This window comes from Rhinolophus ferrumequinum, chromosome 23 (assembly GCF_004115265.2).
Source record: "Rhinolophus ferrumequinum isolate MPI-CBG mRhiFer1 chromosome 23, mRhiFer1_v1.p, whole genome shotgun sequence".
Classification (NCBI taxonomy): Eukaryota; Metazoa; Chordata; class Mammalia; order Chiroptera; family Rhinolophidae; genus Rhinolophus; species Rhinolophus ferrumequinum.
The window spans coordinates 22859375-22882603 of NC_046306.1; the positions used below are offsets into that span (position 1 = coordinate 22859375).

Here is a 23229-nt window from a genome sequence, read left to right on the forward strand (position 1 = left end):
AGAAGATGGATGCCTTCATTACCATGTGAATCCTGGGAAACTGCCGCCGGGGCTGGGTGGTGGGTGGGCGTGGGTTGCAGGGGTTGGAGGGGGGGAGATTGGCGTTCTCAGGCCTGGACCACACAGCGGCTGGGAAGGGGGTCCCCCCCGCCCCCGGAATCCTGAGGGACCCATTTAAAAAAACAGATAATGGGATTTCCCTCTTGTTTAATTCCTTATTTTAGTCCATCTCCATCCTGTGGGGTTTAAAAGAGACATAGATTGAAAACAAAGATTTTGTAAAGAAAGAAAAAACCTTTTTTCGCCTCTCAGTTGCAACTTTCCCACCAATTGCTCTGAACATTTGGGCCTGAACAATTAAAGTCTGAGCTTTCCCCAGGATGCAAACAAATCAGCATCTCTGTGGGGCATTTCCCAGCACTATTTACTGAATGGCTTTTTCATTCATGTAAAATATGTCCCAGGTAAATCCAGGGTGATTAGCAAATAGTTGCTGAGCAAGTTGGGAGAAGCAGGTTTGAAGCTTAAAACACAAAGGTGTCAATTTGGCTGGAGCAGAAAGGACTGGCCAGTGTTTGCAAAGGAGGCAGGCGGCAGAGAGAGAATGAGAGTAATTCAAATAACAGCAATAATCAGCAACGAGGTACCCCCATTTTACAGAACAGAAAACTGAGGCTTTGAGTTAGTTGGCTAAGGCCACACAGCAAGAGATTGGTAGAGTCAGAACTTCAAACCCTGTTTCTCTAACTCCAGAGTCTGTTGTTTCCGGGGGTTCTCCATGAGGCCATATGAACGGAAGCCACGGGGAGGCCTGTGGAGACACTGAGACTGGGGCGTGACCCAGGCAGAGGGAAGCATGGACCACACAGAACAAGACCTGGGTACACAGACTCTCACACATGCATGGGCAGAAAGGTCAAACAGCATACTTTCACCAACTCACACAAGCAAAACCTTTTCAAAAACCCTTTACAAACCCAAGCACTTCCATAGCCACACAAGAGCTCTCGCACACCAGCGCAGGCACTTGCTTACACAAATGTTCTCACAAACACACACTCGTAACAAGATAGATCTAGAAGCGCAAGCACGTGTTCACATCTACAACACTGTCCCACGTTAAGAGTTCAGCACCTTACACTTACCCACACACTTGTACAAACCTAACCCGGAGACTTACAAGGACACACTCACACACACACAAACTCATAATTGCAAAGACCTTCTCAAGCAGAAAGGACCCAGGTCAAGGAGAAAGGGGCTTCACCCAGCTCCGCACCTTGGCAGCTGGCTTTCCAACCTTGGCCCCTTGGGTTTTCTCTACTCCCTTCCACCATCTGCGACATGTATTGTCTGTGTGCCTTCTGTGCCCCTCCCCACTTCAGGGCCCCAGATGGACCCTAGAGTAGCCCAAGAGCAGGTGGGCACCCAGCTTGCAGAAGCGAGGTGTGGGGGGATGCTCCTGCCTGCTGGGGTCAGGCAAGTGGAGTCCTTGAATATAGTACCAGGGGGCTCAGTCTTATCTGGGCCCCCTCCCTTCTTCCCCCAGGAGCTGCTCCCTGGCAGGCACAGAACGGGGCCATTCACAGCTTTGAGGAGGCTGGGAGAAGAGGGGAGGAAGGAAAGGCCCATCGCTGACGCAGGCGGGCCTCACCTGCCACCACGCAGGGGTCTGCCTTCACATGCAGATGGCGTGTTTGCCTCACCTGGTCTACTTTAAAATGACAAAGAGTTTGGATGCTGTCTGGGTATTAGATTAGACGACAACTGATCAAAATGGGACGTGGAAAGTTATTGACTGTGGAAGTAAAATTGACGACATCAAAATAGTATGCACCGTAGATGTGATTTACATAATAGGCATAGCAAAAAAATCTGAAATCTATGTTGTTAAGGGTTGTTACTGGGTGGCAGTAACATGCTGTTTTATTTTCCCTTTTTTTTTTTTTTTTTACACATTCTAATTTTCTACAAGGCAGTATGTGCAGCTCCTGGATAATAAAAAGTTTTTATAAGTGAATATTTAATGACATGAAAAATGACGACGGGGTGGTGACCTCATGTGAGTCCAGAGCTTGGGAAGGCTCTTGATTGCTCTGTGGACATGTCCCTTCTCTGTGTCTTTATCCCTTCATCTGGATAATGGAGATCCACATGGGGAGTGATGTGAGTGTTAAGGATTTAATGCATGTAAACACTTGGACTATGCTTGGCACATAGCAAATGCTCAATAGTAGCTGCTGTTTATTACTTTACCATGAAGGTTTCTGTTTACACTGTCTAGTACAGACTGGACACCTCCTGTGTGCCTGCAGGGATGGGTGTGCGCAAGTCCCCTAGGCTGGCCCATGTGCAGGTTCACATGTATACAGGTTTGCGTGTGCACATATGTGTGCCTTGTGCACACCCAAAGTATAAATGTTGCACGAGGCACACTGCATACACGTGGGGGCACGAGGCACAAGTGTGTGCAAACAGGATCACAGGCCCTTGGTTCCGAGCACACCCTGGGGTAATAGGAATGCTGTTCTTAGTTCTCTACCCCCAGCACTCTCCTCCGCCGGGTTCCCTTCAGCTCAAAGCTGCTAAATTTAGGTTTCTTCCTGGCACCCAACCAGACCCAGGGACCCTGAGGGGTCTTAAGACATGTTTAAGGCTGGCAATGGTACGGATCGAACAAGGAAGAGGAAACTGGTAAGCGAAGTTGGGGCACCTGGCTTTGTGGCCCTGCCATGCTACCGAGGGACATCTGGATGGCTCTGGCTGCCCCATCTCTGGCCAGCTTTGAGTCCTCAATCTCTCTTGTCCGTCTACCTACCCCATACTCCTTGCCCTTTTATCACTCAGAGCATCACCTTCAATGGCCTGGAGCCCCATCACTGGCTTCCCGACCTCCTCCATTTCTAATGCTTAAAAAGGGCTGTGTCAGTTCCCTGCTCAGAATCCTTCCTTGGATCACCACTGCCTCCAGGATCAAGCTTAAGATCCTTGCCTGGCCTTGTGGGATCTGCTCATCTTTACTCATCTCTCACTCTTCTTCACTCTGCTGGCCTTTTCTCTCTCCTCAGACAGGGACTCCCTCCTGGAAGCAACGATGAAGAGGAAATGAAAGAGGTGAGCTTCCTCCCCTCACTCTTTATGGAGTCCAGCAATTGCATTCAGATCTTATCTTTGCCATTTCCTAGCTCTTTGTGACCCTGGGCAGAGTTTTAGATGCCCCCTTTGCCAGATGGAGATAAGTTAATATTTCCTTTAACTGGGGCTACATTTACTTTTATTTTCAATTGTATTTGTTTTTTAAAAAATATGTTCATCTGGCTCAAAAATTTAATACAACAAAAATTTTCTCCTAAGACACCCAGTTCCTTTGTATCTTCCTTAGCCTCAGTTATTCTTTTTACACATCTTGTAGACTCTTCATAAATATCATCTGTTGAGGAACTACTATATGTGCTTTCCATGGATATTTCACTCAGTTTTCACAGCCACCCATCGGGTAGACGAGGAAGTTGAGGCTCAGAGATGAGAAGCCACTTGCCCAAAGCCACACATTGATAAGCAGTAGACCCAAGATAATGGGAGCCTGTCCATTTATGAAGTGTCTACTATGTGCCAGGTCCCCAGGACTGTCCCAGACCTGGACATTCAACAAATCATTGAACAGATACTGAGTGCCCTCGTCTTTTGCGCACTTGGCAGGGTGTTGGAGATGGCTCATCGCTGATGTCCCATTTTCCAGATGAGAAAACCAAGGAACAGAAGGGAAAGAAACCATCCTGAGGTCACACAGTGATAAGCAGCCCCGTTTCACTGGTGGGAAAAGTAGGGCACAGAGAGGGGAAATGACTTCCCCAAGGAAACCCAGCTGGTAGGTGGCAGAGCCCAGATGGGAAGCCTCACATGGCCTTGCTGGTCCGTGCACGCTGCCGCGTCGCCCCTCCCCTCCGGTGGGCGGACCCAGCCCGGGCCCCGCCCCCGCGGCCCGCGGCTGCGTTCCAGGCAGCCCCGGCGGCCGTTTCCTGCCTTCGTCGTTGGGCGGGCGGCCGGCCCATCTGGCGGCCCCCACGGGGCGGTGCGGGGAGGCGGCCCAGACTCGCTGGAGCCAGGCGCGGGCCCTGCCCCCCTGCCCGCCTGCAGAGCCCAGGTGTGGCCGCGGCGGGGGAGGGGGTGTGCCTTCCTTCCCGCTCGGCCCTTCCTGACGCACCCGGGCAGGATGCAGCCGCCTCCTGGCCCTCCTAAGCCTCCGCCTCCCGTGGCCCGGCCTGGAATCGTGGAGGGAATCGAGTGCTGGGAGAGCGGGGCGGGCAGGGAGCCTCAGGCCCCGGCCGCTTCTGGTACCCACTGCTTGTGAAACCCCGGGCAAGTTTTGTCCTTTTGGGTGGGTTGTTTACCCGCTTGTGTGAGGACAGCTGAACTCTGACCTTCTGGATCTCACAGGCTCCAGCCTTGTCGCTCAGGGTCCCCAGACAGAACTGTGGAAGACAGGCGTCTCTCCTGTATTAGGTCTTAACGTTATCATTAACTTGACATTATCCATTTGTTGAGCCATGTCAAGTCTCTTCCCATCACATCTCAGCTTCAGCGTGGGCACCTGACCTGTTCCCTGCTGTGCCCAACTCAGGTGCTGAGGTCTGAAAGGGCATCTCCAAGGCTTTATCCCCAACGTTGGAGCCATCCCTGGAAGGGAGATTCTTAACCATTTCACAGCTGAGGAAACAGGACAGAGTGGGCAGGCCCGTCCCAGTCCCATCGTGGCAACCAGCCCTGGGCAGTCAGATGTTGACTCTCTTCTTCAATGCGGCCCCCAAGAAAAGGGAACCCAGAATCCAGTATCCTGGCTTATGTCAAACAGCACCTCTGGTGAGCATCGTGGTCTTGGAAGCCAGGCACCGTGGGTTCATATCCCCTCTGGGTACTTAATATCTCTCAGCTTCACTTTCCTTTATCTGTAAAAATGGTACCTTTCTTACAGGGTTAGTATGACAAATATTTTTGAAATACACAGCGTAATGCTAGACACACAGTAAATACAAATGAAGTAGTATGTGTACTTGGGCTCTCAGCAGGGCTGGTCTTCCCCCGGCGGTCCTCTCCCAACTACTGTAGTCGAGGGAGACTGAGGCCACAAAGAGGGATACCTACCAAATCAGGGGCAGAACTTGGGGGTTTTGGAGCAGTTTCCCAAGAATCCACCCCCACCCCAGGGTGAGGCTGGCACTAGGCCCACCCAGCCACCCACCCCCGCCTCAGGCGTGCAGGCCCAATGCGAGCCCGGCCTGGTGCCATTTTTCCATGGGACTCTGGCGGTGGCGGTTCACATCTGGAGTCTAGACTCGGAGGCTCTGCGGGCCGGGCCTACCGCCCGGGCTGGGCCACCGCTGCCCGCTGTTTGCTCAGCTGAAGCTGGTTAATTGGAATTAGAGTGGCCTCTGCGGTGCCGGCTGGCCGGGCGGGCCCTGGATGGCCGCTGCTGAGGTCTGTGGAACATCTGGCCGGGCCAGGACGGTCATTAGGTGGCAGGCGCCCGGCGCCACTGCCACCTCAGCCTCTGCCGGGGGCCGGCGGTGACTCAATGAGGCCTTTGTGGGCCTTGGGCCGCAGAGCCTACCGCACTGTGTGCCTGGGCTGCCTGCCCCATCTGCCGCCCTCAGAGGGGCCTTGTTCCAGGACCACACGGCCTCCCCTCCAGAGGCGGCTGGAGTCAGAAGAGATCCGAGAAGCCCCTGAAAGGGACCTCCCTGGCCAGGAGAAGCCTTTGAGATTTCCTACTCTCGCTTTCCTTTCTGTAGAATCCCAGGCCCAGAGAAGTTGGATGGCTCGCTCAAGGGTACCCAGCACACCAGCCACAGTGACTCAGGCCCAGGAGTCAGACGAGTTGCAGTGCTTAGGAACTTCGGAATTTGGTTTGGATTGCTTGAGGCCAAGTCCTCGTCTGTGGGCAAGCTGCCTTAATTCTCTCATTCGCACAATGGGGCTAATACTATCACCCGAGCCCAGACTGTAAGAATTAAGTGAAATCCTGTATTGCGGTGCTTGGTACATGTAGCCGCTCAGTACCTAGTGAGGTTATTACAATACTTCTGATTCGCTGCTCATACTTGTCCTTTGGGCACCTCCAAACTGCCTGGAAGCCACCGTTATTTTCAGCCCTTGAACCTGAAGCTTGGGCAAGGGAGTGCCGTAGCAGACTGAGTCTCAGGCCAGTGGCCAGCCCCTCCCATCTGTTTCTCCACCCAGTGACCCCAAACTAGGCAGGTAGACGAGGACCACTCCTCACCTGGTCCACCGCGGGTTCTCCTGCAGTCCCGGGCTGCTGTCTTCTGCAAACTTTGGAGAAACCCTGGACCTGGGATCTCCAGCTCTCAGGCCTGGATGGCCTCTCAGAAGCACTGGGCCCAATCCCATCCCACCCTGTCCTCTCCATTGGCCCTGGCCCTTGTGCTGTGACCAGCCTCGCTGTGGGGAAGGAAGTGGCTCCTAGCATCAGGATCCTTCTGGCCTTGCAGTAGTCACTTTGGGAAGAACCCTGGGAATGGGAGTGATGGGACCTTGATCTCCAGGGTGCCCTAAAGTCCAGGTGCTCTCCAGCTGAAGCCATGTGGGCACTGGGACCAGGGAAGCTGGCTCCTGCCAGCCTGGGAATAAAACCTAAACTCTTCCCTGGGTGGGGCCCACAGGCCCTGCCCATTTCTCTGGCTTTACAGATACTGGTCTCTTGCTGAGTGAGGTCAGCCCTCTGGTACCAACCCCTCCACCCCCTTGGTTGGGGTGGGTGTATAGGGGACACATCCAGCACCTGTCCAACACCCTTGCTGCCCTCTAGTGTGAGGATGGTGGTGAGTAAAACTGGATGGATGGGGGGAGAGGAGGGCTCGTGGGCCCCCTCTACTGGCCAGAGGGTATCCTTGGGGTGCTGAGCAGGCACACGGGCCAGGCACTGGGTGGGCATCCAGGACAGAGGTCAGGGCCTCCTCCCAGGTTGCGACAGTCCAATCCCCAGGAAAGGGGCTTACAGGAAAGTTTCTGGGTGGAAGGGTGAGAGCTAGTGAACACAATGCAAGATGCTGGGTGCAGAGAACCCCTCCAAGGAGCACAGCGGCTTGCCTGGGCAATGGGATGAGTTTTTAATGTGAGGCAAAGTCAGTCCACAATACAAAAATCTAAAAATCAGACCCACTTTTCCCATCTGGCACCTGGGGGAGTGGGGGGAAGTTGGGGGCTTCCTTTGCCTGCAGGGGATGGGGAGGGGCAGAGGAAGGCCACAGAAGGGGGAGGGGGAAGCAGGTCACAGAGCCCCCAACTTGAGGGATCCCGCTGCCCCTGTCCTGCCCCTCCCTGGAGCCGCCAGGCTTCCGGTGCCCTCTGCCTTGTGCAGGCCTGTGCTGGTCCGTCCCCGCCTGCCTGGTCCGGCCCTCCGAGGGTCAGGCACCAGGTGCATCATTTCTCCTTCTTCTCCAGCCCCTTTGATGCCGAGGCCTCTGTTCCCTCTTTGGATTCTGTCACGACCACTGGATCCTTAGGATTTGACTCCTCATAACTGACCAAAAACAAAACAATTAAGAACAACACATTTAGAGGAGGGGGAGAGCAGAATCTTTGTGCCCTGCCATCCCACCGTCCTGGGAAAACCCCTGGGCTCACGAGGAACGTTAGCCCGTATCCACTACCCAGCATCCTCCAGTGCTCGGCCCGGCCGCACTGTGTCCTCCTCAGATCGGTGGCCCTGCTTTCCCTGTGCCCGGTGGTGCCAGGAGGCAGCAAGGGCAGAGGGAAATAGAGAAATTGGGCTTGGGTGGACCAACTTTAAGCTTGTTGAACTTTCCGCTGGAGACAGTGGGGAAACAAAGAGGCAGCCAGGATGAGGCTACGGGAGAAGGGCTGCCTCCCAGGGCACATGGCAGGACTCAGATAGCTCAGCCCCAGGGGTGCGGGCAGGCGAGGGGGTTGCTCTACAGGCAAGTGGCACGGAGCCACTTTTGAAGGCGGACACTCGGGCTTCGCTCTTACTATGGGCTCCACTTATTGAGCAATTGAGTTCATGCCAAGAACAATACCCACATTTCCTCACCAGATCAGCCCCGTGAGGCAGGAATGTGCCCACTTACAGATGAAGAAAGAGAGGCTCTGAAGGAAGAAAGTGACTTGCCCAAGGTTATGTATGGACGAGTAGTAACAGTCTCTACTACTTTATGACAAGGGCTGCTGACATCCACCCTCACAAGAGCCTCACATCACCGGGGACACGAGGACGCAGAAGTTTAGGTTGCCCTGCTCCCTGGCCCCATGCAGTGACTGCCTGATGGTTGTGGAAGGGCTGCCTCTTGCTGCCTGCCCCTGGCAATGTTCCCTGCCCCGTACACTGGAACTGGGGTGTCTGCCCTACCTTGGGCCCCGGGGTACTGGGGGGAAGCGGGCAGGTGGGCACCCACTGGGCATTACATGGCGCTGGGATTCTGCGGGCGCCGGCGGCGAGGGCCAGCTAGCTTCTGCTGCATGGAGGCGGCCAGGCTGGCTGGGGAGCCCGAGACTGTGGGGAAGTGGGTGAGCCTCGGGGTGTGAGGCAGGATTTCCGCTGAGGACTCGTAGCTGTGTGAGAGACAGACAGACAGAAAAAAAGAGATGGCGAGGAAAAGACTAGGGGAGGACAGAGACCTCTCTTTCCAGGAGCAGGGAGCAGAACTATCTTACTTTGATCTCTCTTTGTACCTTCAGGCTCTCTGGAAAGAAGCCGGTATCAATTGGAGAATTAAAAAAAAAAAAAATGCACCTATACAAGGAGGATATACTGGGCAGCTGGGCAAAAGAATAGGATTCACTAGACATCTATTGCAGGATGAATTCTCAGATACACTGTTGTGTGAAAAATCAAGACGCAGAACGCTCCGAGAATGCCACCATCTGTGCAAGGATATGTCCCCATCTATTTGCTCTTTGGTGCAAAGATGCCTCTGAATGTAGAGACACTGACGGAGCTGGCCTCTGTGGGGGGGCTGGAGCCTGAGGGTGTCGTCCCCACTTACAGCTATGGAATTTTGAACCATGTGAATGTATTACCTATTTGAAAATAAATGAATTAAAAAAAGGGGGGGAAGAAGAACCAATAAAGGGAAAAGTAAAACAAAAGATAAGGTGGAGAATTAGGGAGAGAGATGGAGAGAGAAGAGAGAGACTACCTGCTTTCCCCCCTCAACCTAAGAACCTCCTCAGGGGTGGGGGAGGAAAGGTCGGGGCAGAGTGCCTATACAGCCGAACATTTAGGGAAACCAAGCAGCAGTGGGTGAAAGGGGCACCCTCTGTTCCAGATAGGGGTGTTCAGAGCTTGACCCCATGAGGACACAACAGGACTGGGACTGGGGAGGTTACCCCAAGGGTGGGAGCTGAGCTCAGGAATCACACCCCACCCCTGCTCCCAAAGCACCCCAGATCTGTCCTCAGGTTCACCCCCAGCCTTGTCTCAGGGTCCACAGGGCTTTGCCAGGCCAGGAGATAAGGACAGGCAGGCTGGGAGCCCGGTGCTTCTAGGCAGGGCAGGTACGGGGGAGGGGTGAGTCACAGGTTCCCCTGCAGGCAGCCAGGTGCACAGAGGGCCTGGCAGGCACTCGAGGGACAACGTGGAGGCCAGGCAGGTGGAGCTGGGTGGAAGGCCCCTGAGTGGGCAGTTTCATTCGCAGCTGGCAGTTATTTCTGGGTCCCTGGCAGGCGGGGTTGGTGGTGCTGGGGAGCAGACACCTGTCAGAGTCACGCAGGCCTTGGGGTGTAGGTGGGGCTGAGCACAGGGTGTGGCCAGTGTGTATATGGCCATGGGGCAGGGGTATGTGTGCGACCGAGACACAGAAAAACCAGCTTGCTGTGGGTTACAGCCACAGAGGGGGCTGACCAGGGACCGACACCTGACTTCTAATCTGGGGGGCACTTTCCACCACCACACTGGAGTCCTCCCTATTACTCCCCTGTGAAAAGGAGGCCAGGGGAGAGGAGGGACATGCCTGGAGTCACATGGTGGCACAGCTGGGCGGGAACCCAGGACTCCTGACAGTAGGGCAGCTGGCGGAGAAATCCTACACCAGCCAGTCCCTTCTTAAGACCAGCTGGCCTCTAGCTGTGGGCTGCTTAGGGAGCCCCAAGGCCTTGCCCCCCCCGGCCCCCTGCGCTTCAGTGCGGTGGGGAGGGAGAAGGATGGGGCTGGTGGTGGGAACAATGTTTCCTTGGAGACGTGTACAGACAGCCCTGGCAGGCTCTAGCAGCTGCCTGCAGGTGCACCTGTGCCATGCAAATGTGTCCCTTGCCCCTTACCTGAACATCTCTGTAACTTCTCCTTTGGCCAGTGCCACCAGGACGGGAAAGCCAATGCAGGCGGGGACCAGGTAGAGGAGGGCAGGCTGTAAGAGGACACAGGGTGGTGAGGCAGGGCTGGGCAGGGTACTGGCTCAAGGCTACACCCATCGTTCTACCCCTTTCCTGGGCAGGAAAGGGACAGCGACCGCCCAGGTTCACAGAGCAAGTTAGTGCCTGGGCCTGAACCCAGGGCTGCTGCTCCCTGGGAGGGAAGGCAAGAAACCCAAAGAAACTGAAGGATGCAGGGCTTTCAGGGGACCCAGGAGCCTGGCTGGCAGTGTCCCAATCACCTAGGACATCAGGTTCAAACATGCAACCTTCTTGGTTGGTCTTATTGCCAGAGACTCTGCTTCCCTAGGTCTGAGGCTAGAAGTTTATATTTTTAACAAATGCTCCAGGAGATGTTGCTATAATACGATGATGACAACGACATAGCTGCCATGTGTGGAGCATGTGCTGTGGCCTGTACTGAGGTTACCCTGCTGGCCATTGGCTCCACTGGGATTCATGCCCAAGTGGTCTGGGCCCAGAGCCTGTGCTGAGATGGCTGGTTTAGAGGACAGGACAATTATACTAACAACCCTTGGTCATGGAGCGCCTGTTGTGTGCACTGAGCTCAAGCCTCCCAGGGGGGTGTTTCGGTCCACGTCCACATCCCCTAAGACTGTTCTCTTTGTGTACAAAAGGCTGATACTTTCGAAGAAGAGGGGACAGCCTAGGCCTCAGAGGTCTAGATGGAAAACTGGGGATTGAACTTCGGGTATACTCAAAGCCATTCTTTTCCTTGCAGCATCCGAAAGTTGGACGTCACTCTAGTTCAACACTCTATGGCCTCCAATGCTCCCAGGGGCCCGAAGTCCCTGTGAGATGTGACCCTGCTTCCTTCTCCCCATTCACCTGAACCTGCCTTCCTCTGGCCACACTGGCCTCATTTCAGTCCTCATGGTCACCTCCAGCCTCAGGACCACTGCATGTGGAGTTGCTGCTGTCAGTGATGCTCTTCCCACCTTTGCTGAGGTGCCTCCTCCTCCAGACCTCAGCTCAGCCGTTACTTCCATGGGGAAGCCTTCACTTGCATGGAGGCAGGCCCTCTGGCTGCACACTCTCAGGGCCCCGTGCAGCCCTTCAGAGCACTCTTTGGCGATTTGGAACAGGACATCCGTGTGCCATTACAGACTGGAGTCTCTCCCCCGCGAGGCTGGGAACTCTCTCAGGGCAGCTCCATAGCTGTCTTGTTCACAGCTGGATTTCTGAGACTCAGAACAGGGCCTGGCAAATACCATGTTTCCCCCAAAATAAGACCTAGCTGGACCATCAGCTCTAATGCGTCTTTTGGAGCAAAAATTAATTTAAGACCCTGTCTTATCTAAGACCGGGTCTTTATTCAAATAAGACCCAGTATTACATGATATTATATCATATCTGGTATTATATTATACCCGGTCTTATATTAAAATAAGACCAGGTCTTATATTAATTTTTGCTCCAAAAGATGCATTAGAGCTGATAGTCCGGCTAGGTCTTATTTTCGGGGAAACAAGGTACTAAACAAATGGTGTCTTCACGGGTGCTCACATAGTTAAGAGGGTGTCTTGGAGATGACTGGGTGAGGAGACATCATTCCTAGGGCAAAGCCAGCCCCGGGCCAGAGAACAGGGCTCCATAGCCCCGATCCTTATCTTCAGATCATTTTTTCGGTACCCGCCATGGGTGTACTGTGAACCACACCACTTCATGTCACATTATCCTCGAAATCTAATTAGCATAGCAAATATTAAGATCTGAGTTTTACAAATGATGCTACTGAGGTTCAGGCAGAGGGCAATGACTTGCCCAAGGTCACACAGGGTGTCTGTAAGTGGATGAACTTGGATTTGAACCTGGGCAGCTGAGCTTCTCCCACTGCATCAGGTCTTTGCTATGAGCTAGGCTTTGGTCTGGGAGCGATAGAAACCACAGTGATAAACGTCCACACCAAAACTTGTGAAAGGCAGCCAGAGCAGTACTCAGAGCCGATGGGAGGCAGTGAGTTTGTGATGATCAGGAAGACATAAGTATATTATTTTCTTTCCTCTCAAGGCACCGGGAGCCTCTCCCAAGGAAGTCAGTGCTAAATAGAGGCTGGGATGTACAGCTTGGGGCAGTGAGCTGAGGGTCAGGACTGCTGGCTTTCCATATGCCTTGGCTTTGCTGTGTGATCACGGCAGATTGCTTCCTCCTTTCTCTGTACAATGAGGACACCTGGTCATCTCTAAGGGCCTTTCTAGATCCCGGGCTTGGAGTGGCTTTTGATAGAGGCTGAGTAGGTTGAAGACCACATCGGTAGAGGAGACCCCTACCTAGGGAACTGCTGGCATTGGGACTGTCTGTGCCTTGGAGAGGGAGAGGGACCTCACAGATCAGGTTCCCCTTGTGTCCTGGATCCCTTTCCCAAGATTTTCAGGGAGATACCCACATGGATGATGGGAGAATGGCTGGGCTGTTGTTGGAGCGTAGCACGAGCCTGGGGCCAGGAGCCCAGGACTCCAGCCAGGACCCAGCCTGGCTTGCTGTGTGACCCAGGGAAGTTTCCTTTTCTGTCTGGGCCAGTGTCCCCCACAAAGAGAGGTCCAGGTCTCCTGCCTCTGCCCAGCTGTGTGAGAGCTACCAGTGGGAGCCTCTGCTGAGTCTACCTGAGGCAGAAGGCAAGCCTGCCACCTGGTGGCTGCCGGGGGAATGGCTTTGGGCTTGGACTTGTAACACTGGCTGAGTTGGAGAAGAGACCTCCAAGAGGCGGCTAAACGCGTCCCCCAACCCAGGTCTAATCACTGAGACCTCCCTGCCAAGTGTAGATCACTCTCAAGTTTGCACAGACCCAGAGGCCATTTGGAGCAGAAGAGAATGAGAGGTGGCTCCCCACTGGTTGGTTTTTCCACCCATGGACTAGGGGACCTCCAAACTTTTGTAAAATAACACTAGTATCAACTTCATAGATACTATAGATATTTAAATATTATAAAGACTAAATGAGTTAATGAGCAAAAGGGTTTAGCACAGTGCCTGGCACAGAGAGTAACTGCTTACAAACACCTCTTGACATTAATTTGAAGGTGGCTCCTCTGTGGCAGGTGCCCTGGGTGGTGGGCGGCCTGGGGATGGGGTGGGGGGAGAAGGGGAAACAACAATTTGACAGCTAGGGCCAGGCATTGTTCTGAGCACTTTACTTATATTAACTCATTTCATCCTCAAGTAATCCCAGGGTGACACTATTATTTATCCTCATTTTCTCTTTTTATTCAATGAAGAAAATCAAGTGTAACTTCAGCAACCTATTCAGAGTCCCTAGTAGGTGCTAGTAGGTGGTGGGGTCTGGATTCCCACTGGGACTCCCTCAGCCTCCGTTCCACACAGCCTTTCCCAGGGCCGGGGGTTCAGCGCCTGGGCTTGGTTTTCACGGGACCCAGGTTTGAATCTCGGCTCTAACACATACTTGTGGCGTGGTACCTGAGCTCCGGTTTCCTCATCTGTTCACGACCCTCCTGAAGTACTGAGCAGAGCCTGGCCCATGGGAAGCGCTGTTATTTCCAGTAGAGAGTTATCCTGTCTGCTGGCTTTGCCCCCCCAGACTGCCCCTCTTCAGGCTACACTGACAACAGCTTCTAGCCCCCACCCATCTGGGTTCACTCTGTGGCAGCTCAGTATCCATCTTGTGGGCAGGATACAGGGCCTAGCCTGCTTGGGGAGCGGGGCCCCCAACACCCTATCATCTGGTGGGGTGGGCACTGGTTGAAACACCCGACACCCACTCCAGTCCCGTTCTTCAGTCTCGCCCTCTACTGAGGCTCAGAAGCCAACTCTTCTCTTTCCTAGATGCCCTGCAGCTAGGGCCACGTGACACTGATCTGGCCCATGAGATATGGGCAAAAATCTGCTGAGAAGGTTCTGGGGAAGGTTTTGCCTTCCTCGTGAAGGCAACAGGTGGCTGGGGTCCTTTTCCCGCCTTCTCACCACTAATGTGGGTGTGCTGCCTGAAGCAGAGGCAGTCATCTTGCAGCAACCATGAGTGAAAGGCTGAGAGAATCAGATGTGTTTGCTCTGACACCGCTCGGTAGTGCCCAGCTCGGTGTATGACAAGCGCGTCCTCCGACGTCACTTGCAGTGAAAGCACTCCTGATACACTGAGTGTGGCCCTGCTCACCTGGGCATGCTTGAAGATGTGCATGATGAAGATGGTGAGGCCCAGGCCGAAGATGTAGGCTGCAAAGCTGGTGTAGAAGTAGGTGTGGGTGTTCTTCTTCAAGCTTCAGGAAAGGGTGGGAAGAAAGAGGAGGAGAGTTAGATGTAGGCATCCGTTCTGAGAGGGGAGCTGGGAAGACCACGGAGGCTGTGAGGTGCCTGAGAGCTCCGGGCTGGGAGCCCGGAGGCAGGCATGCACTCTGGTACTGCCCCCGCTATGTGTCCTTGGACAAGTTACTTCCCTCCCCTCAGCCTTGGTTTACTCATCTGCAAAATGGGGAAACCACAAGCCATTTCCCCAGTGTTTGTGAATATCAAATGCTATCACCTAGAACAGTGGCTGTAAGACTTCAGCCAGCATAGAAATCACCTGGAAAGTTTGCAAAAAAAATAGAGTTCTAGGTCTGATCTACTAGGTCCGGGGAAATGTCTGGAAACCTGCATTTTGAAAAACTACCCAGATGAATCTGATACAGATGCCCCATGCTTTGAGAAGCACTGATGCAGACACTGTAAAGCTAAGTTATTACTTTTAAGTGCAGTGCACATAACAGTTCAGTAACCTGTTGTGAATACTAAATAGATGCTGACCGTGTGGATAAAATGCCAGTGACTTCCTGGCAATTCATCCAAGCTCAGCCTCAGAACAGCTGAATCGCATGCACCCGGGCACTGTCATTACACTACTTCCCTTTACAACACCAGCTCATGACTGCTCCACGTCCGAAGCACCTGGGACAGTGCCCAGTGACATCTGTGAAATGAACGGGTACTTCTGACCCCCCCTTTCCTTGTCCTGGCTGCTTCTAAGCCTTGAGCTGCAAGTACACTGAGAGCTATCCGGTTATAAAGCCTGGGGTGCAACTGACTCCCATTGGGAATGTTGCACAGATCCTGGAACCACTCTGACGGGCTTGCTTATCCTGCAAGTCCAGCCTCGGAATGAGATTCTGCCTCTGAGGATGCTGGCAGCTGAATGTGCGTTTCCTGCAAACGGCCTGGGGAGTCTCATGAGTTTCTCTTTGTATCACCTCTGTAGAGCCAGGAGTAGAGCCAGCTGGCAAGATGTGCCTCTATTTACAAACTGAGCAGGTGCCTTCCAAGGCCTGTCTGTAAGCTCGTGTGTACATGAGGTCCAGAGTGGCACCACACAAATAGTCCAGACGTATGTGAGGGAGGAAAAAGTTAAGTTGCACATACAAACTGGACTTCAATGGTGTTGTACTGAGTTTCTCAATACCACTGTCAACACTATTACTGCTTTTGCAATTACTGGGCACGAGCAAATGAAAGGTTCATAAACCACCTCACAATTAAGCGCACACACAGCAAGCCCTCCCCTGGGATGACGGAGCGCCACCTGGTGGTGGCAGCTCCAGCTGCCCAGGTGCATTAACTCCAGCGAGACCTTTCCTGTGGCTTTAGGTGGTAACCCAAGCTGGTCCCCTCCTCTTTCCCTTGTGCTCACTTTCTACAATTGACTAAAAAGAGTCTGAATAACGAGAGGTTGTGGAACAGCTAGAGCAGCTGGGACACGGTGACCTAACCCTGGGCTGATAAAAATAATGACGAAAAAAAGATAATGACGAGACTGCAGCTGGATTTCCCTGGGAGCTACTGAGAGCCTGTGTTCAGCACTGTCTCTCCAGATTTACTTGATAATCCTGAGGTAGGAAGTCTTGTTTACCAGTAATGTAAGGATGAGAAACCTCAGCATTGGTCAGGTCACTTGCCAAGGTCACACAGGGAGAGACAGACTATTGACCTGGGTTTAAACTGCTTGGTCTGTGATTCTTAATTTACCTTTTTGAACACTTAAAACCTCAAAAAGCAAAATGCAGATAAAATCAGAACTGCTGTGGCCGCTGTGGGGGTGGAGGGTCTGGTCACCCAGTTACCTCCTCTGGGTTCCTAAAAGCCACTGGAGAACCCCCGCCTGGGGAAGGCCCCTCCCTCACGCAGCCTGAGGGTTAGGGGTCCGAAGTAGCTTACCTGATGTCAAAACGCAGCAGCAAGGCGATGAAGATCCCTGTGGGGAGAAAGCCTGGGTTAGACGATGGGGAAGCCAGCGCCTCAGGAGATGGAGCCCCCCACGCCTGGGCCAGCGAGGAGCAGGGCAGTAACTAACATGGAAATGGGTCCCCAAGCTGGTGTTCCCAGTCATGGAGCAATCACTGGGGCCCAGGGTGTTGCCAATGCTGCCAACCGCCAGCAGAAATCCCGTTTCTCTATCAGGCCACCAAGAACAATGCCAAGGCCCCAGGACTTTGCTTTGGCCTGGGGCCACACTGACCTGGCACCCCACAGCACCGCACTGTGGCACGCCGGCTCCATCCACCCAAGTGTTTATTGAGGGCTCCTAATTAGCAGGCACCCTCGGCAATACTGGGGTAACACAAACCACTGTTCTCACAGAGCTCAACCAAGGGGGCAAGGGGTATACAGGCTGCTCCAATAGTAACCAAAGTCAGTGTGAAACGGTAACTGTGAGGCCGCTTCCTGTGTCATGGGAAGGTGTATTGGGATGAGACCCAGGCCGGGGGTTGGGGGAGGACGAAGGAGGGCTTCTTTGAGGAAGTGACACTTGCCAGGGAGGGGAACAGCATGTGCAAAGGTCCTGAGGAAAGGCTCAGGGGGTGTGGCAGGGGTCAAGGAGCCCTGAATAGGTGATGCAGGGGATGGACCGGCCATGCAGGGCCCACGGAACACGAGGAGACGCTGGGTCTCTATCCTAATCAAGGGGACACACCGGAAGAGTTCTGAGTGGGAGAATAACCTAAACAGACTTTAAAAAGACCCCTGTGGCAACTGCAGGGAGAAAGTAGGAGTAGGCAGACCATTAGGAGGCTTGTGGGGCCGCTCAGGGGAGGGGGGTTAACTCTGTCCACCCACTGGACTCTTCTTCGCACTTCAGAACCCAGGCCAGACACCCTAGAAGCCTAAGAATCCCCAAGACAGCCTCCAGCCTCTGTATGTTGTACATACAGCACATCTGTCTGTATCATCGCCCTGACTTTTTGGGCTCAGACAGGCAAGGGCTGAATCTCATTTAGTTAACAGCAGGCTCTCAAGAACCAAAACATTCTGTGCTGATCAGAAGCACCGACTGGCAACATATGCTTAATTGTAAAGAGAGAGATGAGTTAGTCCTTACTGTAGACTGTGTGTGAGTAAGGAGTTGGTGGGTGGAGAGCAGGCAAATGCTGCTTTTCTGGAAACAAAGCCAGGAACTCAGTGCCCCCTAGCGGCTAAATTCTGCAAGCGTTCTCCAACTGATCCAGGGGTCAGAGCTCTGCCCAACTTTCTTTCACTCCTCATAATGCATCTGGTCCTCAAAACAATGCTCTGCAGCAACCCATTCTTCTTTGAAGAATATCCCCGAGGCCCTATGAGGATGCAGTTAACTTCCATTTATTTTGATTGCTGAAGGACTTAGATATACAGAGGGTGACAAAAAAATGTACACACGTTTTTTAAAAAAAGGAAATAACTATTAAAATTGTGATACTCAATATATGCCGATAACAAAAGATGAATACATGTCACGTGTGTACATTTTTTTGGCACCCCGGTATATGCAGAGACGCAGAGACGTGCTGTGCAGCCTCGAGCTCAGCGCTGTGACAACCAGGACACTGGGGAAGTGTGTGTGGGCGCTTGTGACAGACCATCCTACAGAGTGAGCAGAGTGCCTTCCAGGCCTGTTCTTCTGTCTGATGGAGCTGCGTCTTCCGGGGGAAGCTCATCTCCCTGCCTCACAGCACTGCAAGTTTAGCAACAGTGGGTTCAACATCATACCCATGGAGCCCCACGGCCGTAGGCACGTCTCCACCTCATTGGGTTGCTGGGAGTAGCAAAGACAATGTATAAAAGGCGCTGCCACACAACAGGTGCCTGACAAATGACAGCTGTTGTGATTATTATCTTACTATGTGATGACCGCTCTAAGAGTAGCTCTGACAGTGTAACCTTTTTTCGTAGTCAGACAGACCTGCTCTGAGTCCTGGCCCTACTGCTTACCAGTGTGAGAAGGTAGGTAAGTCCCTTCACTTCTGAACCTGTTGTCTCCCTGGTGTAAGAGCCTCTGCTTTACCACCACAAGTATTTTGTGATTACTTATATCACAAAATAAAAGTATCAACAGAAATGCATGTTACCATCCCAGGTTACGGAGAATAGCTATTAACTTCCTGCAGCGGAAAATAAATTGGCTTTTCATTTGTTTCAAACTTTCTTCTTTTAAGCAACTAACTACCAGGTGGGTGGGTGGATTGGGGGTGTGTGTGTGTCTCTCTAACCCTCTGGGACTAGGAGAACAAGTATGCCCTTTGGATGTTCACTGTCCCTGTCACCAGGCCCAGATCCGCAGTCACACACATCCATGCTTTAGCCACTGCAGCTGCCCTCAGAGTGGCCACTCAGCTTTGCCCTTAGTCTCTTGACTGGTCATTTAGGCTGCCGGTGCCCCAAGGCGAGGCAAGGCTGTGGCCCCCAGGGATACCTGTCCGTGATCAGGCCTGCAGACGGGCACAGGTGTACTGACTAGCACCCACATGTAGATAATGGGTTCAAAGGCCAGCTTGTGCAAACGAGCAGGTGTGTGCTACATGTCCCTCTGCTAAAAGTGCAGACACAAGAACCCACACCCATGCTGCCCCTCTGTCTACACACACAGCATGTCCTCCCTGGAGCGCTTCCACCACTAGGAGAGGAGGACCAATGGGACTTTGCTAGTTCTAGCACATTTGTGACACTTGCAAACACCGGCAAAGGGAGAGTACACGTGTAGGTGTGTGAGAGGAGTCAGGTTCCTCTAAGAGGGTCATGACATGTGCTTTTTCACAGAGTGAATTTCAGTCTGCCATATAATGTCTTTAGTTCTTGAGTAATGTCTGTTCACCCAGACTAGAAGCTCTGTGAAGACACTCGTGCTCACTGCTGTCGGCCTGGCACATGACTAGTGCTCTGTAATGTTTATTGAGGTGGACTCCTTCACCAAATCCCGGGCTGACCCAGGGGTGTGGGTATGGAATCACCATTCCCCTTCTCTTTCCCACTGGGTGAGGCTGTCTGTTTCACCGCACTCCTTGATCCAGCGACTACTCCCCCCCACCCAGCCCGGTCACCTGGAATGACTATATCGCCGAGTCCCAGCATGGCAAAGTTGTCCGCTTCGAGGCCCTTCTCCAGCAGATCCTGGGGAAACACCACTGTAGGGGAAGGCAAGGAATTGGCGAGAGCCCAGCTCACTTGGACTCCTAGCCCCCTATCTCTGTTGTAGGAAACTCACGCACCAGAATTTCTGGGTTGGGGGGTGGGGACGGGGAGGTGAGAAGATGTTGGCAGGCCGAAGGGCAATGTCTCCATGGAGAACCACTGATGTTTACAGCGGGGAAGACTCTAGGCTCATCTAGGCCAAAGGCTTAATGCCTTTATCGAGCTAAAACTCACATACCATACAATTTCAATGTCTTTTATGCTATGGAACCCTTTGGTTAACTGGGATCGACCCTAAAGCCAAGCAGACCAAAGGGGATTAAAGAGCCCATGCAGTGCCAACATAATGGGCTTTCCCTCACCTTACAATAGGTGTATGGACAGCCTGGGGCCCTTGTTCTGAAGCAGGGGGCGCCTAGACTATAGACTCCTGTGTCCGCCAAGGGACAAAAGGCCACACACCTACAAATTCCTTGTTTAAAGCCCCTCACTTGTAAATCCTGCTGCCCGGCTTGTTTGGATAAATACAGGTTGAGAGAAGTGCTTCTCTCTGTGTCCAGTTATGGTAAGAGGTGGCTGTAACTGGATTTCACCCTCAGGGCCTTGTGAGTAGAAGAACAGGTAGGTGTGGGCTGCTCAGACTGTGTGGGTCTGAAACCTGGTTCTGCTATGTGACTTTGCACAGGTTACTTAACTACTTTGTGTCTTAGTTTTCTCACTTATGAACTGGGTATAACTACAGAATGGGGCCCACAGGGTTGTGGTGAGGATTAGATGATTTTGCACATTGTTAACTGCTATCCTACCCTATTCTTTACTAACCCAGTTCCGATTTTGTGTGTGGCAGCCATCTCAGGTGATGATCAAGGGTGCTGTAAGGCTAAGACAATCGGGACAATCCTGGTCCGTGAATTCTGGACTTCGCTTGCTGCTTGGGGTGGTCACATGACCCAGCTCTGGCCAATGGTCTGCCAGCAGAGGCACGCTAGGGGCTCTGGGTAAGCTTATGCTTCCCTAATAAATGTACAGATGCCCTCCTCTGCCTACTTCTTCCTGCGTTGAATGCAGCCACAATGATTTATAGATCTCCTCATTCAATCACCTCAATCCTGGCACCGTTCAACTCTAAGTGGCAGATGCAGAAACCAGGGTCCAGAGAAGTCTCTTCCTTAAGGCCACACAGCCAGCAAGCGTCAGATCTGGGATTCAAGTCCAGGCAGCCGGACTTCAGCATATGTGCCCTAACCTCTGCTACATACTGCCTCTGAGATCTACTCCTAGCAGTGGAGGGCAACTGGCCTTCACCTTAGCCAGAAAGCCAGATTCTAAGTCCCGGAAACCAAATATGACAGTGTCATTTCCCTGTTCAGAGCCTGCCAGTGGCTCATCACTTCTGGGCAGTGTCCAAGCTCCTTGGCATGACAGCCGTGGCTTCCCCAAATCTGGCCTCTTTCCTGCTGCTCCCCTAAACTCAGCCACATTCCCTCTCTGAGTGCCTGCTCCCAGGGCCCTCCACGCATTTTCCTGCCTCTAGCTCTTTGCTGAAGCTGTACTCTCCCTTTCAAATGTCCATACTGCCCCCGCACGCTTAGTCAATGCATGTTCCTCCTTCATGACCCAGGAAAGCTTTCCCTGACATCTTGGCTGGGATCACCCAGCATCTGGCTTACTCAACGTCTGGTCTCTTGCTCTGGAGAACTGCCCTCACTTGATACCCTTGGTTCTGGGGGGCTGCCAATTCAAATACTGTGCTCCCAGGCTCTGGGGAGGGCAGCGACCCAGGCCTGTCCATACTGATCCTCCATCGCCCTGGCGGGAGTGCCTGGCTCATGGGCCAGGCCAGGTCTCATATATTTATTCAAACCAAAGCGGGGAGAAACTCGTTTTCCTCTGGGGTCGCTGAACGGGGATCACAGCATTTAGGAGCAGTGTGCGGCCATGAGCCCCTCTCTAGCTCATGGACAAGACCTGCAGCAGTGGAGACTAACTGTGAGAGAGACAGCTATTCCTCGACTCTCCCAGGCCAAGCTCCCCACACCTGCGCACCGCTGAGCTGCTGCCTCCCACGGAGCTCACGCACTGCTGAGGCCTCCCCAGCAGGATCCTCCCCTTCGTCCTTGCTGTCATGCCTGGGTGATTCTGTCCTCCTCTCTGGGTCTCGTGATCCCAGAAGGTGACTTCTGAGTAGTCTAAGGCTTAAACTCTGAGCTAATCATGCTTTCCCCACCCCCCTTGCTGATAATTGGTTTGGATTTGGGCCTGTGACCCAATTCTGGCCAGTGAAATATAAGGGAGGCTGCAGGGATTTGGGGAAAAACATCCCTCTCTGATGAAAGAGTGACAAAGTTCCCCCTTTCCGTCTCTGAACATGGCTGTGTGAGGAGTCAAAGCTGGGAGCTGTGGCAGCCATCCCGGGAACCACGACAACATGAGCTTAGGGGCAGGGGGGCATGATGAAAACGGGGTGGTGGTGGGAGGAATGAAGTCACGTCGGCTCTTAGCCTCTCCACCGACGGTCATTAACCCAACACTGAGACACTCTATCACTGGGCTTGCTGCAGGGTGCGATAACAAAATCTCCACATTGTTTAAAGATGCTTGTAGCTGGATGTCCTAATATTTATAAACAGTGGGTACACTGAAGAGCAGGCCCAGGGCAGTGTGAGAGACGCAGGACAGACAGTGCCTGCCAGCCAGGCGCTCAAGGGATCCAGGGAGGGGAGCCTCAGGTCTCTTTCTCCGAGGTGCCTGTGTGCCCTGCCACCCCTCTCTGTGCATGCTCCCATTCCAGCCCATCCCACAGCACAGTGCACGGTGACCAAGTGGCTGGACAGACGGTCGCTGTGCACGAACATAGCCAGATGAATCAATGAGGACACGGTGTGAGGGGGAGGGCTCAGGGACAGGTATGACCAAAACAGGGACCACGAGAGGAAGGGCCACTGGGGTGGGGGCAGAGGGGCTCCCCATGCAGGGGTGGTCACTTACATTTTATTGGTGCCTCAAAGGACCTGGCCACTGTCACCATCACGTTGGTGCCAAATACCTAGGAGGAGAAGAGAGGAGTCTGGAGGGAGGTGGGGGCCGGGTGGGACAGAATGGCTGTCTTCGGGTTCCTCAATGTGCTGTTGCCTGAGATCTGCAGGGAGAGGGGCAGGGGGCAGGGAGGGGCTCCAGAAGAGACGTGAGGCTGAGAGCAGGTAGCCCCCAATACTAGTTCTATGGACGCGTCACTGGGCTCCTAGTTCTGGGCAACAGAAAGGGACAATTCGAAGGAGTCGGAAAAGGGCCTCTGATAGGGTCCTGGCCAGCTTCCTGTTCATCGCGGGTTCTGCCCCGCAAGAGAGAAAGTCCTCCAGTACCACCCACTTAAGGGGAGAAGAGGCTGCTGGGGAAAGGGCGTGCAGTTAGGTGGACTGCCACGCCTCTCGGCATGTGTGGCAGGTCCCTCAGCCCAGGGCT

General features: G+C 53.3%; 1 protein-coding gene across 4 annotated transcripts in view; it reads right to left on the bottom strand.

Moving 5' to 3' along the window:
* Nucleotides 1-7100: 7100 nt before the first annotated feature.
* The window catches only part of HM13 (histocompatibility minor 13), a 37405-nt gene continuing 21276 nt past the window's right edge, over nt 7101-23229 (bottom strand). The window contains exons 7-13 of one of the 4 annotated variants that reach the window (XR_004421829.1): nt 22756-22813; nt 19677-19760; nt 16543-16579; nt 14513-14615; nt 10294-10379; nt 8384-8586; nt 7101-7537 (exon numbers count right to left, since the gene is read on the bottom strand). Coding sequence is in view for 3 of the 4 variants with exons in the window: in XM_033095158.1 (XP_032951049.1) it covers nt 7438-7537; nt 8440-8586; nt 10294-10379; nt 14513-14615; nt 16543-16579; nt 19677-19760; nt 22756-22813 (615 nt within the window). In the remaining variant the exon portion in view is untranslated. The remainder of the gene's footprint in view (nt 7538-8383; nt 8587-10293; nt 10380-14512; nt 14616-16542; nt 16580-19676; nt 19761-22755; nt 22814-23229) is intronic. The other 3 variants (XM_033095158.1, XM_033095159.1, XM_033095160.1) reach the window with 3 other exon arrangements.